This window comes from Mustela nivalis, assembly GCF_964662115.1.
Source record: "Mustela nivalis genome assembly, chromosome: 5".
Lineage (NCBI taxonomy): Eukaryota > Metazoa > Chordata > Mammalia > Carnivora > Mustelidae > Mustela > Mustela nivalis.
Genome location: NC_139024.1, coordinates 2,593,084 through 2,607,771, shown reverse-complemented (window position 1 = coordinate 2,607,771; position 14,688 = coordinate 2,593,084). Strand labels below are relative to the sequence as shown.

Genomic DNA, 14,688 nt, shown 5'->3' with positions numbered 1-14,688 from the left:
TGCGCCGTGGTCCACACGCCGCCGTCCGACCTGTTTCTGCTTTCCTCCCCGATGTGCTTCTTTGCGAATGGCACGCCAGCGCCGGACACGTGGGGGAGCGGTATTTACGCAATACGGCTTTCTCTCTGAAAAGTGCGGCAGGGTCGCAGGGCTGGGTTAACTGTCTGCAGTTAACTGACTCTTTACTGTCCGCAGAGAGAAACGCTCCGATACGCTCCTTTACAGACAGCTTCAGAAATCACGCGAAACTAGGCCGAATGTGTATTTAGGCAAGCGGCCGGCAGAGCACAGACCACAGCAGCGCGTCTCAAACACGACCAGCCCCGGGAGATGCTCACCTTTCAAGGTAGCTTTCTTAAGGACCTTCATAGCGTACAGCTGCCCGGCGTCCGAGCCCTTGGTCTTCCGCACCAGGAACACCTGGGAAAAAGCAGGGACATCTGAGGTTGGGGAAAGACGGTGGACTTGGCCTTATTTGAGTCGACAGAACGATACGTGGGGGAGTTTAGGGGGAGTTTAGGGGGAAAAAATCCAGTAAAATAAATAAGTAAAAGTTCCTCCAGCACCTCCCTTCCTCACAAGACCCCTCCCGGTGTCTGCTCTGTGACCTGGAAGACACGACGTCCCCGCACAGGAATGTGGGTGGAGGGAATCTGTCCTCGGTTCGCCGCGTGCTCTCCAGCCCGGGAGGCGGCTTCTGACCCAGAGTGTCCTGGCCCGGGGACAGCTCCTGCCCAGCCGCTGCCGCCACTCGGGGCACAGACCAGGGTCAATGCCAAGGATCCCTCCCTTCCCCGCCCAGACAAAAATGAGGGCAAGAGGGACAAGCCGGACCCACTGGATGCTGCCCCCGGAATGAGGGCCAGGCAGCCAGGGGCCGTTAGGAGCAGGTTCCCCTTTCCCTTTGGATTTGGACTACTCAGCCACTGCGCGTTACTGTTTATCTTTGAGGGACACGTGACATGTCTGCCCTTATCGGCTGGATGAAGCCGGCTGTGGCGCAGGTCCCCGGGGGCAAAGTCTGAGGTCCCACGGCCACACAGGGTGAGACACAAGCGTGTGCAGACGGGGGCTCTGCGTGGGGCGTCCTGCCGGGGATGAGCCTCCTGACGGGCGAGGAGAGCCGCCCCAGCCGCGGTCAGAAGGCCGGGCTGTGCAGAGAAAGACTCCAGCGCACGACGCGTTACGTCCTCTGACTCCCGGGAAGTCGTGCGCCCTGGTGTGTCCGCACACGCTCTGGTCCCCTCGGGTCTCCCAGCCCTGTCCCCAGCTGATGCAGGCGCGCGGACAGAGGGGAGCAGCCAGGATCCGTGTGTTGGGCGGCAAGCCAGTGAGCAGGGGGGAGAGGCTGGGGTCCCAGAGGGGCCTGGGCCCGAGCATCAGTGCCCAGCACCCCAGAAAGAAAGCTGTGCCCTAAAAGGCATGGGGCTGAGGGGCAGGGGTGTCCGTGGCGGGAAGGGGCTGTTGGCTAAACAACGACTCTAGACGAGGGGGAGTGTGGCCTCTGGGTGCAGAACACTGCAAAACTGGACCTAAACACTCCAGCTGAGCCCCAGCCAAGGGACCGAGGATGGCCGTGCGGGGCCGCGGGCTGAGCCAGCCTGGGCCACAGAGTCACCACGCAGAGAAGCTGCTGTGGTTCCTTGCTCAAGCCCTCCGTGCACCTCCACTGGGGGCCGCGGACCTACCGACGCTTCACAGTGAAGCCCACCGGTCAGCCCCAAGACGGGCGTTCTCAGAAGACCAGTAACGGCATTAAAACCGCTCTTCCAGCATGTGCAAGAGCCGAGCCGTCTTTCCTGCATTCTCGTCCCTTTGTCCAGCTCCTCCCCCGCAAGGTAAGGACGGGGTGCGTGATGCACACGGGGAACACGCCCGAGAGCGTACGTATGAGCTCAAGGACTCACGGACACCCCGTTCCGCCCGAGGCTGCCCTGGACGCCGAGTCCTCGGGGTCCGCCATCCATTAAGAGTAGCGGAAATGATATCAAATTTTGCATGACGCATTGCTCATAAAACCATTTTCTCTTTTGTATTTCAGGCTTTTATAAACGAGGTGATTGAAGGTGACGCTGTTTCTACAAATGTGTCATTAAAAGAGCTCTTCCCTTTCTGGAAAGAGCTGGAAGAAACTCCATTCTCGCCATGCTCCGAAGCCTGCACTATGCGCCGGGCTGTGGGGTTCGACTGGAACCACAGCGGGAGGGACCCCAGGGGAAGCAGGGCCCGACAGGAGGCAAACAGAGCCTCCAGGGCACAAGCCACGGTGCCATCAGTGCCACAGTGAATACGGTCACGAGTGCGGAGAGTGGCTCGAGCCGCAGGTGGCCGCTCCGGACTGGCGCCCCGAGCCGCCGCCTCTGGGGCTGGACGTGTCGTTCAGGAACACGTTCCGTTGCAGTGAGGTACGTTCTGGTTAATCCCAGTAATGTCAGCACCTGCAGGGCCGACCTTCCGTCTCTAACCCAGCGGTAACGTGCTCCCCAGTCCGTTCCGACTGCTTCTTTAGCAGCTCAGCATGTAACATGCAAGGACATTGCTTGGGGACACAGAGACAGATCCCGTGCCACTCTACATCGCCCCCAATCTTCAGGTCTTGTTGTAATCAGCAAAGCCACTGCCTGATTCAGCAAACCTCTCAGCTCCGAGAGCCGCAGCGTCGTCACCGGTTGGCAGTGCTCCCCACAGGGGAGCCGGCTGGGGGGCGGTCATGCACCTGCAGGGGAGCCAGCTGGGGGGCGGTCGTGCACCTGCAGGGGAGCTGGCTGGGGGGTGGTCGTGCACCCGCAGGGGAGCCGGCTGGGGGGCGGTCGTGCACCTGCAGGGGGGCCGGCTGGGGGGCGGTCGTGCACCCGCAGGGGGGCCGGCTGGGGGGCGGTCGTGCACCTGCAGGGGAGCTGGCTGGGGGGTGGTCGTGCACCCGCAGGGGAGCCGGCTGGGGGGCGGTCGTGCACCTGCAGGGGGGCCGGCTGGGGGGCGGTCGTGCACCTGCAGGGGAGCTGGCTGGGGGGCGGTCGTGCACCCGCAGGGGAGCCGGCTGGGGGACGGTCGTGCACCCGCAGGGCGGCCGGCTGGGGGGCGGTCGTGCACTCGCAGGGGGGCCGGCTGGGGGGCGGTCGTGCACCCGCAGGGGAGCCGGCTGGGGGGCGGTCGTGCACCCGCAGGGGGGCCGGCTGGGGGGCGGTCGTGCACCTGCAGGGGAGCCGGCTGGGGGGCGGTCGTGCACCCGCAGGGGGGCCGGCTGGGGGGCGGTCGTGCACCTGCAGGGGATGCCGCGGGATGCCGGATCCTTCCTCCGAAGGAAGACGTTTAAACACCCATTCTTATGTGCTACCAACTAAGTGACAGGGAAGCCAGGGCATGTTTTTGTTTGGGTTGATCCCGTCTCAGAACGTGGGAACTGTCATCTGCCTCTCTCCCCTGAATATTTTAAAGAAAAGAATGTTCCCACACCGACCCCTGGTGTTCACCCACGAGGGACACCAAGGAACAGGCAGGGGGACGGGAAGGAGGGGCCGGCGTCACTTCTGGGCTCTCCGGGGGCTGCGACGCCTCTCCTGCCTGCAGACTCTCGGGGAGCACCTGGTCCACACCAGGCCCGACACCGGGACACACTGTGCCGCACCTTCCAGAGTTTCACTGTTTTCCCGATTCAGTGCTTAAATCTCTTCGAGTACAAGGCTGCTTCTCCTGTCCAGGCACCGCTGCTGCCTGTGCTCTCTGGACACCCTTGAAGTCCTGACGGCCTGACAAATGACTAACGACCAGAGATGCTCTCCATGACTCCCAGCAAACTGCTCTGGAAAACTGGTTATTTTGCTTCCTACACTTTGCAGGACTGACTTGGAGAGAAGAGCTTGTGCTGCCCTCTGTGTGGTCCTGCATCGGGCCCATAAGCCCCTGCGTCCCTCCGAGAGATGCCACCAATAGGGGGTCATCTTCTGGGGTGGAGCTGCTTCCATCTGCGGACCAGGCCTCTGCTGCACAAGTAGAACAGAGCCGCCGAGGGAGGACCCATCAGGGCCCCTGCTGTGGGCAGGACAGCAAAGGTCCCTGGGACGAGCCTGCCGTTGGAAGCGGGCATCAGCGTGAAGGCCACGTGTGGAAGAGACGGCACTTACTCCTTCCTGCGGCTCCGGCGCCTGCAGTCACCGCACAGAGGAAAGACGGAACGGACAGGCCCAGTGACAGGGGAACGGAGGGAACCCAGTGACAGGTGAACGGAGGGGCCCAGTGACAGGGGAACGGAGGGGCCCAGTGACAGGGGAACGGAGGGGCCCAGTGACATACAGCCTCGGGACACTGAGGTCCAGATTAACGCTGGCTCTTCGGTCCTGGGAGCAGAGGCAGGAAGGGTGCAACGCGGACATTCCGTTCCGTCTTGTGTTTCTCTTCTAGAGGCGAAAGCAGGACGAGCCTGCATCAGGACGTACAGTGCTTGTTTAGGGGCGATGAGTAAAACACCGTGCAGTGTCGGAACATGCGGCGTTCCCCCTCTTGTCATGAGTTTTGCTTTTATAAAAAATTCCCGACAGGCAGCACTGCGTGGACTAAGAGAATGTCTACCTGCGGCTCTCTAGTGCCTGATGTTGGCCCCAAGGCATCCCAGGGCCCTTCTGAGCGGTTTCCGGAGTCCTGTCCCGTTTGGTCGGCACCCCTTGTCCGCCGGGGGCTCTGGTCTTCACTCCCAGGCCCAGGGGGGCCCCACCTACGAGCTGTGAATTAGGTCATGAGCAGAGGCTGGAACACCCGTTCACGTGGCCACTGCCTCTTCCTCTTCGTTCTTCTGCTCGCGTTACCTGCCGCGCCGTACGCAGACCGGCCCGTGCGTGTGGACGAGCAGGTGCGTGGGAGGCCGGGGAGGACCGGCCCGTGCGTGTGGACGAGCAGGTGCGCGAGAGGCTGGGGAGGACAGCACGGGGCGCGACAAGCACGGCTGTTCCCACGGTTCCACCAAACACCATTCGCTGTTTGACTTGTTTTCCGAAGAACAGCTTTTGAAAGCAAATTCAAAATTTGAAATTCGGAGGGAACTGGACAAAGCCTTTTCTCCCTTCCTCTGGAACCCGGGTCTGGGAGGAGGGCATCTTCAAGGGCAGCTTCTGTCCAGGTGAGTGTCTGGACAGACCCCTCGAGCCCCAGACGCGTGGCTCCGTCGAGCTCAGAAACGTCGGTCTGTGGGTCTGTTCCCACAGCCGGAGCTGCGGGTGGTGGGTGGTGTCCACAGCGAGGTCAGAGGGACCCAATCACATGGCAGTGCCCACAGTGGCCCACACCTGGACCGCTCGGCGGAGAATGTGCGCCAGAAACAATGTCTGGGGAGTGCCTGTGGATTTGCTTGTCTCCGTTCTGAAATCCTAGTTCTTAGAGAAAGAATGATGCCTTCTCCTCTTTCCTGAGGTTTCTAATGAGCGGCGGACATCCCATCACCACTTCAGTAGGCTCTGCCGTGTGCCTTCAGTAACGCTCCCCAGGCTGTCAGAGACCGACGTCTTTATCCCCTGCTTCCCGAACACCTTACAGTCCACATTACATGGCCGTTTTTGCAGGACACGAAACTCTGAATGCAGAAAATCTGGCGTGGCTCAAAGTGACTGTGTTTGTGTGTAACTGAGTGTACACTCCTCCTTCCCACGTTACTGTACAAAAGCGGGAAAGAAAACAGAAAGACAGGCCACCTTATATGCAGGCCCAAAGAGAAGTATCGCAAGCAATCCCGTTTTCATGGTCTGAAGAGACTTGCAGAGCACCATTAATGTGTTACTAGTCGTGCATGAAATCAACAGGCACCAGATCGCATCTTGACACAAAGTCCTCTGAAGAACGGGCAGATCTGGCGAATGTCTGGGCAGATCTGGCAAATGTCCACGTGCTGTGCAAAACGACACTTGGAAAGCTGGTCGCTGCTCTGCCTGTGCCCCAGGGAGGGGCCGTACCGCTCTTCTCGGGCCCCGATACTCCAGAAATTACGCTGTCAGGGTCTCCGGATTTCTTGCTGTTGCACGGGGATGTGGAGGACCCAGCACCGCGCTGGAAGGACCCTCATGCAGCCGGCACTGAAGATGTCTGCGGTCCGTGGGACCGGACGCGGCCCGAGTGAAGGGCCGCCCACTTCTCATTCCTGGGAGGGACCGGCCACACCACACCTTGACGGTGACGCAAAGGGCATGATTCTGTGTGCAGATAAGCTGAGGCCATGGCTGGAGGGCCGTCCAATGACACGGCTCGTGCTGACCCCATCACACAGAGAGGGAAACTGAGGCTTGAGAGAACGTCTGCACAGCTGAGACACCGGGCAAGGAGATGAGGCCGGCGGCGAGGCCCAGCCTTCCTGACTGCTGGGCGCCGGCCACGCGCCAGCGCGAAGTACGCTGCTTGCCTCCTTCTGGTCAAGTCTGCTCTCGGGGAGGCACGGCCTCAAGGTCAAGAATGCTCCTCACCGTGGGGACGAGGAGACGCCCGGGAAGTCTGAGGAGAGGGGCGCGGTGCGGGCATTCCTGCGGGCCCACACGGTCGTGGTTCGCACGCCCCGCACGCGTCGTGAGCGTGCAACACGCGTGTGGGTGGCAGTGCGCACGGGGCTCGCAGACGGGGGGCTGTCCGCGAGCCTCACCCCCTCGGCCTCAGGGTCACGGCGCCCATGTTCAGGAGCCGGCCTGGCCGTCGCTCGCCTCCCCTGACATTCAAGTGCTTCCCGCCCTGGGATGGGGGACCTGCCACGGCGCGCGAGCCCAGGCGGAATCCAAGCTGCAGCTTACCTTTCCGTAGGATCCTTGTCCTAGAACTTTGAGCAGTTCGAACTGGGAGGGGTCGGCCTTCTCGAAGCCTTCCTTTACATGGTGGCTGATGTCAATCTCCTGGACGGTGCCTTCCTCCTGCAAGACAGCAGCGCACACGGTGAGGACCCCACCCGCGGCTCCTCCTGGCTCACCGCCTCCGCCCTACACCGAAGTTACCGCGCTGGCTTAGGTTACGGATTTTAAGGACTGCGGTAAAGGCAGAGAAAATCTCTTCTCGACCCTCAAGGTCTTCCAGCCAGACTGAGGGCTAAATTTACATGAGACTGATGAATAGGAGAAAAAAAATGAAAGTATTATTCGGTGTGCGCAGAGGGTCAGTGACAACACGGAGACCTAGAGAAATGACCAGAATGGGTAGTTCTTTTGTTTTTGGGTTTTTTTTTTTTAAAGATTTTATTTACTTGAGAGAGAGAACAAGCGAGCACAGACAGAGGGGAGGGGTAGAGGCAGAGGCAGAAGCAGGCTCCTCGCTGGGCAGGGAGTCCCAGGGGGGCTCGATCCCAGGACCCCGGGATCATGACCGGAGCCAAAGGCAGAGGCTTCACCCACTGAGCCCCCCAGTGCCCCCAGTTTTTATTTGTTATAGACAAAAAGACAACACATCTGCCAGGAATTGGCCAAAGAAGGCCTGACTTTGGGAGCGTCTATTAACTAGGAATTCTAAAGAAAGAGGATCTGTGCTAGGGCAGAGAACCAGGAAAAAGTAGCAAAGGCTTCTTTCTCTAGGGTCATACAGTCTCTAGCTCCTGGTCACGGGTGGTACCCTCCCCAGGGCGGGCATACCGCCACACGTGTGACATCACAGAGCTTCACACTGTTGTCCGTATGTGCGCCCATCTTGGGAAGCAGGCCAGGGGAGCTGGTACTGTGTTCTTTCCTGCATGGATATTTGTCCTTAGGTCTCATCTCAAGGACACGGCAGAGGTTCTCCACAAAATCCATCCTGCATCTAACACTCTGGGCCAAAGTTGGGATAGGGGTGATCATGGAAGGCCCTGCAGCAGAATGAACCTCCGGGACTCTGTCCTAATGTCTGCGGCCTGGGCTGCAAAGGGCCGTCTGCAGGCCCCCCACGTGGCCCTGGCTTGTGACATGCGGACGCGTGTCCTCTTCCTCCTCCTTGAAGCATGTCTTTGGCTCAGCTAATGCCAAGTGCTTTTCGTTGGTCTCCCAGGGACCATGTTTCATAAGAAGCAGTCAGATAGGGTTTTTTCTGCCAGTCCAGAAGCAAGATTCCCCAGTAGGGAAAAAAAGCCCTTGATCTTTCAATGAAAACATTGACAGAAATCACCATGATTTCTTCATCAGAGAACGTCCTGTCCCCAAAGACGCATCACTTCACTTATAACCCTGGGAATCCGCCCGGCGCCAGCAACGGGAAATCGGAAACCTGAAAAGGAGGCTCTTTTCCTGACACCGGAGGCTGCTGCTGCGGAGTCCGGCCCTGCTTCTCCCAGACTCTCTTTCCAGCCCCTCCGTCCATCGGAGCGCTTACCCCTGCTCCGTCATCTTGGCACTGGGCGAAGTGCTGAACACCAGCAGAATGGGTGGGCCGAGAAGCTCGTCTAAAAATAGCGACCAGTAATCACAAGCACATTGTGTTCTGGGCACTCAGGACTTCTCATTGTTTCTTTCATTCCTTAGAAAATGGTTTTGAAGTAGAGATTCAGTCCTAGTGAGGCCCAGAGCCGCGAGTGTGGGAGGTGGGTTTCCACTCCCGCGGCGCTGGGACGCCCGTCTTCTCACCGGGTCTTAGTTCAACAGCAGATACTTTCAAGTGAAATCAGAATAACAATAGATTACATTACAACAGTCTCTCTAAAATGTACAAAAATTTCAGTTTCTCAAAAGTTATGAACTGTACTGTTTTATCTCTGTGTAACCAGCACTGGACACCTTTTAAAGTAGAGTGAGGGGGTGCCTGGGTGGCTCAGCGGGTTAAGCCGCTGCCTTTGGCTCAGGTCATGATCCCAGGGTTCTGGGATCGAGTCCCGCATCGGGCTCTCTGCTCGGCAGGGAGCCTGCTTCCTCCTCTCTCTCTGCCTGCCTCTCTGCCTACTTGTGATCTCTCTCTGTTAAATAAATAAATAAAATCTTTAAAAACATAGAGTGGGGTCGTACACGCTGCAACACCTCACCCCAGGCAATCTGCCTACGCAGGAACATGTCATGTCACTTTTTCTCTTCCGGTGGAGAGAGAATGCTCCAATTTCCACCTCGTTGAGGATTTGCCATTTTTGCACAAGCGATGGTTTTTCTGATTGTGAGCAGAAACAATGAATATAGCCAAAATGGATGCTTTTTGATTTGTTCATAAGGTTCCAGGAGCGTGGGTAGGAGACGGCCACTAGAGCGTCACTGATTTGTGATCAGGTCTGGAATAAGTAAGGACCACCCGTCGGGGGTATCGTTAGACTGCAGCCTGGGGAGGAAGTCACGGCTACCGACTTGCCCGCTAACGCCTCGGACCTCCTGGACCAGCCCCTTTTCTGTTAACCCAGCACGTTCCGGCCACGGGCCCACTGACCGCCCTCGCCCTACGCCGCGGTCCATCCCCCAGAATCCGATTTCCCTCCTGGAATAACTTCCATCACGCAGCCGTGGTAAAGCAGTCCCCACGCCCCAACAAGGTCGTAATTCTCCAAATCCCATCTTTCCGCAGCTTCGTTAACAAAGTCACACGCTGAGTAGAAAGTCCAAGTCACGCTGAGCACGGGCGCAGGGGGAGGGTGCAGGGCGTGGACTCTCAGCGCGGCCGCTGCGCTCTCCCCCGACCACACTTCACAGTACGTGTGTGTTTCATGACGGTTCCAGATCGTTCCTCCTCTTCAGGCCCTCTCTGCGGAGAGCCGGAGGCCCTCGGTGGCAGTAAATGAGGTCCCTCCGCCACTGGGACGCTGTCAGGTGGCGCACTTACTGTGGGAGCCCCCCGGGCCCGGGCCCGGTCCCTGGACATCCCCACCGCGTCCGCGCTCCCGGAGCGCCAGCCGGTGCAGCCGACTTCACACCGTTGTCGCGGGACGCAGGCCGGGGCCAGTCCCCCAGCGGCCCCTCCTCCCGCCCACCGCACCCCTCCCACTGCAGCCGTTCCCTCCTTACGTGTCAGACCGACGGCTCACAAACAAATCTCTGCGAGCATTTCAAGTGTGGTGCATTCTCGCGGCCCAAGAACTTAGAGCAAACGTGCCCCAAACCCACAGCTAGTTCCCCTCTGAGAAGGGGCTCGGAGACCTGGGGCTTCGTCCCCTGATCACTGGCGCTGCGGCTCTCCTCCTGCGTGAGCTCGGGAAGGTCTTTAAGAGCAAAACCCGAGGGTGCCCCATTTTAGATTCCGGAGTTTTGCCTTTCTAGTGACATTTTGGCTTGAATTTGCCTGAGGATACTTTGTTTTTCTCTTTCCCAAAACCTTAAAAGAAAGAAAGAGGGGAGGGGCAGGGAGGGGCAGGGAGGGGCGGGGAGGGGCGGGGAGGGAGGGGATGTTGAGCCGACACTGACCACAGGAGCCCGTGTTGCAGAAAACACGCAGATGCAGGCAGCGAGGGGGCCATGCCCAGGCATGTCTGCCCTGTTTCCAGATAGAATGTCCTGTTTTTTGGCTGATTTTTGCCCAAAAGGGCATCTAGAATTACAATAACACCCACGTCTCATTTTGAAATAAATGCCTTTTCTTTGTTATCACACAGGCTATTTTATCTAGAACTCTGTGGATTTTACTATTATTCCTTTAAGAAAATAAACTCTGTCCCTAAATGCTCTACACAGGGCACTAAACGTTTGGTTTCTAGTGTGACTCCTGTAAAGGGTTTTTTATAAATAGGTTGAGAAATTTGGTGAGGAGAAAGTGGTACCTGCTTCACAAGCAAGAGGGTTTCAAAAATGTTCTAATGTGAGAGAGAAAAGCTAGAGAAGAAGACGGTTTATGTAACATCAATGCGTGACAAGGTAATGTGTGACGATGAATTTTTAAAATCCCTCTTGAATTGTGTTTGGACTTCTGACGGGTCCCAGAGCTTGTCGGGCAGGTAACCCAGCAGTGCCGGGCGGGGCTGGTGGGCTGCGGCAGTGAAGAAGGCGGCAGGTGGGAACACCTCACAGCGGCCCGCTCCTCCCTCAAAAGGTCCCCTTCTTAGAGAGTCCTCCGTTCCGAGGCACCGGATTTTCATTCATTCATTTATTTATTTATAAAGATTTTATTTATTTATTTGATAGATACAGAGAGCACTTGTAGGCAGAGCTGGAGGCAGAGGGAGAGGTGAAGCAGGCTCCCCTCTGAGCAGGGAGCCCGATGCGGGACTTGATACCAGGACCCTGGGATGATGACCCGAGCTAAAGGCAGACGCGCCACTGACTGAGCCACCCGGGCGCCCTTCGTGTCATTTTGAAAGGGAGAATATTTGTGAAAAGCATGTGCAGATTACAAGTTGTGAACTATTAATGATAAAGACATAGAACATAAAAATTGGGCAAGTGCCCGCTTCACCTCCAGAGCAGGGGGCGAGTTCATTGTAGAAATCACCAGTCACAGGTAGGAAATGAATCCCGCGAGGGTACAGATGGATGATGAAACAGGTGGTTTCTAAAAGTGTAGAAAAGAACGAGAAAGGGCCTAGCCTCTGCGTCGCTGGGAGCAAGTCCGTCAGAGCCACGGGGGGGCAAGGAGCTCGTCAGATGTGCAGACCCTGGGGTGGGGGTGGGCAAGGCCCGGACCCTGCGGAGGACGGGGTCCTGGCTCGGACGCAGAACGGGGCTGCTCGGAGCTCCCCGGCCCACACCAGCCGTCCTCCCTCCTCCAACGCTTCCCACCGACTAAGTGTGAACCTCTCCGTTGTCCCCTGTGCCCCCTCCAGGCTACCCCGGGGGCAGACACAACTCTGAAGGGATTTTCCAAACTCAGGGTCTCCGGTAGTTCCTCTATCCACTGGCTCTGGCTTGCACCATCTCACACCCAGTCCGGACAGAGCGCTACACCCGGGGCTCAGATCCCCAAGCTACCCGCCACTCTGTCTTCCTCAGGACGTTTTCCTCACGGGCACCCGGGACCTCTTGCTCCCTGGGACCCTCCTACCTCCCCATTCTTCTGGCTCCTCCTTCCTCATCTCCCCGCCTCAGTCCCTGGCCTTCTCCCCCAGAATCACCCCCTTGGACCCCACCCCAACCTGTGGCTTTACGCCAACCTTCGGACGGGACCTCTCCCCAGGACTCCGACCCTGGAGGCCCATCACAAGCAGCTGCATGTGTGTGAGAGCCGTCTGAGGGGCACAGGGTCCCGTGTCCTCCTTGAGGTTTTTCTTCATGCAGGGGTGGGAGCAAGGTCCACCGGGACTTGTCACCAGCACCTGCCCTGGGAGGCCAGCAGGCCTCTCATGTTCAGAGCTTCGCCGACTGGCGTCACGGGGCCGTCGGCTCTCACCGCCCCTCGTTCTGGGCTCTCCCTCCAACACAGGTTTCGGCCTCGGAATATTTGCTACTAACTTCCCAACTCACGAACGCATTTCCGTATTTTAAGAAAGACGTAAAGACGTAGACAGTATCCAGTAGTACAGACTGGTTTTAGCAACACAGTCTAGGGAGTTGCTAGAAGCGGCAGCTTGGGGATGCTTCTGAGGCAGAGAAAAACCACCCCAGCTGTCTGTGTCTCCTCCGGGAGGCACAGCTGAGCGCGGAGGCTCTAGAGGGCCCCGGGAGGTGTGGGGTGGCGGGGGGGGCAGTGAACCGTGTCTGTAGGTTTGGGGTCCTCGTTCCCAGTAGAGCTGGCTGGACCCATGAGACACGCGGCCCCTGCGGAAAGCCCGGGGAGGAGGGCCTGGTTCGTAGCGCTGATATGACGTGAGAATGACCAGAACCACGAACCTTAAGAGCCAGAAGGACCCCCTTCTTTCAGACAGGTTGGGGGGCTCCTTCAGCGCATCGGGGGCCTGGACCCACCCTGCAGGCAGCACCACGGCCCACGGAGCCGGCCCGTCCCGGGGGGAGCAGCGTGCACCTGCCCTGGGCAGCGTGTCTGCTCTCTGCGCCACGCGGGGACGAGGCCCCTGTGTCTGTCCTGTCCGTTTCTCGGGACCCACATCTGCAGGAAGTTTCCCTCCATCTCTCAGGGGCAAAAATAAGCTGAGCCACTTAGTATAGGACACCAGTCGAAACCATGCTGGTCCTATCACTTGCTGGAATCCAGACCAAACAGAGATAGCTTTATTTAGGAAGAAATCTACAATTGCACCGGAGGGAGGTGGTAAGGAAGGCGGAGGCCTGGGAAGAGAAAGGAAAATGCTGGTGAAACGCTGAGACAGCGGACAGAAGCTCTGAAATTTCAGGAGTGGGACACACGACACCCGAGCAGGGGAAAGATGGGCTCAGCTGCCCCAGGTCTGTTTCCACCCTGCTCGTTGCCAGTGTAAGAAACACAGGTGTGTTTGACCCAGTGCTCGTGGGCGCAGAATTCCCGGCGGGCCGGGCAGCTGTGCTAACACACACACACACTCCTCCCGGGATGCTGCGTGCCCTTCTTCCCAGGGAAAAAGCATCAGCAGAGGGGCGCTGTCACCGGGGTAGCTCACAGCCGGGAACACTGGGCCAGGACGGGGCATCCGCACCAGGCGTCAGGGCAGCGCGGAGTGAAGGACGCAGAGGCGGCACGGGAGACGCGGCTGAGGCAGTGCCCCTCCATCCCCAATCCTGCCCTCGCCCGCCTCCACTCCTGTTAGTTCTGGCTGCCGAAGCGAGGTGAACGTTCCCCTCTGTGCTCCCCGCAGGGGTCCGGCTTTGCCGCCCTCACCTGCTGTCCCCTCCCATCACCGTCCTGTCCATCCTCCGGGAGGGCCCCCTGCCCCGGCCCCCGGGGAAGCAGCGTCCGTGAGGCGCGAGGCACGGGGCTGTGGCGCCGCCCCGCTGTCCTCCGAAGCTGCCTTTGCTGAGGTGCGCGTGGGTCGTCTGCACGCGAGCCGAGAAAGGCGCGGTTTGCAGACGTGAACTGATGCAGAGCCTCACGACTGGGTGTGGCTGGAAAACGTGAGCCTGGGGTCCGGCCCCAGAGACGTCTCCTCCAGGAACCGACGGCCTTCTGGGGGGATGGTGGTGTTCTGCGGCAGCAGGATGGGCGCACAAAGGGGGCTGACAACCTTATTCCTTTGCACAACTTTCAATCAGCTCCCAGTAAAGACCGGCGGAGGGTGATGGGCCCCCGGCAGGAGCTCACCGAACAGACAGTCACCACCACGCTGCTTCTCTTCCTCTTCCTCAGAACCTTTACACGTCGGGTCTGAGACGCATAGCACGGAAACGGATGTACTGAGCAGTAAGAGAAAACACAGGCTTTAAAATCCCAGATGAGGAGCCTACGTGATGACAGCCCACAGCGGCAGTATTGCTGAGGAAGCTACAGTCGTACCCCGGTGAGAGCCGGTGGGACAGACGTCAGGCTTTTTCCAGCAAAGAGAACATTTTGTTTACCTGAATATCACTTTCTCCAAGACTGAAGTATTTATGTATTTCTTTTTTACTTATTCAAGTTTATTCATTAATTTTTTTTTAGTAATCTCTATACCAAACATGGGTCTTGAACTCACGACTCCAAGATCAAGAGTCACATGTTCTTCTGATGGAGCGAGTCAGGCGCCCCAATTAGTTGTGCATTTCTGACTTGATATCCTCGTTCTATTTATTTTCTCCAAATCGACACTTTGAAAATGTTTGATAAGTACCTCTATCAGAACAAGGGCTCCTGGGTGGTCCCATCTGTTAAATGCTCAGCTGCTGATTCCCGCTCAGGTCATGACCTCAGGGTCGCAGCATCCAGCCTGGAATCAGGCTCCGTGCTCAGCCGAGTTTGCTTGGGTTTCTCTCTCCTGCTGCCCCTCCCCCACGGCTGCACACTCTCTCTCTCTAAAATAAA

The 14,688-nt window shown here is 58.3% G+C and overlaps 1 protein-coding gene across 6 annotated transcripts in view; it reads right to left on the bottom strand.

The window, feature by feature from the left end:
- The window catches only part of RPS6KA2 (ribosomal protein S6 kinase A2), a 296,857-nt gene that overhangs the window by 74,140 nt on the left and 208,029 nt on the right, over positions 1-14,688 (bottom strand). For all 6 annotated transcript variants that reach the window (XM_082730472.1, XM_082730475.1, XM_082730474.1 and 3 more), the window contains 2 exons: positions 6,759-6,875; positions 339-420 (listed from right to left, as the gene is read on the bottom strand). In XM_082730472.1, the coding sequence (XP_082586598.1) occupies positions 339-420; positions 6,759-6,875 (199 nt within the window). The remainder of the gene's footprint in view (positions 1-338; positions 421-6,758; positions 6,876-14,688) is intronic.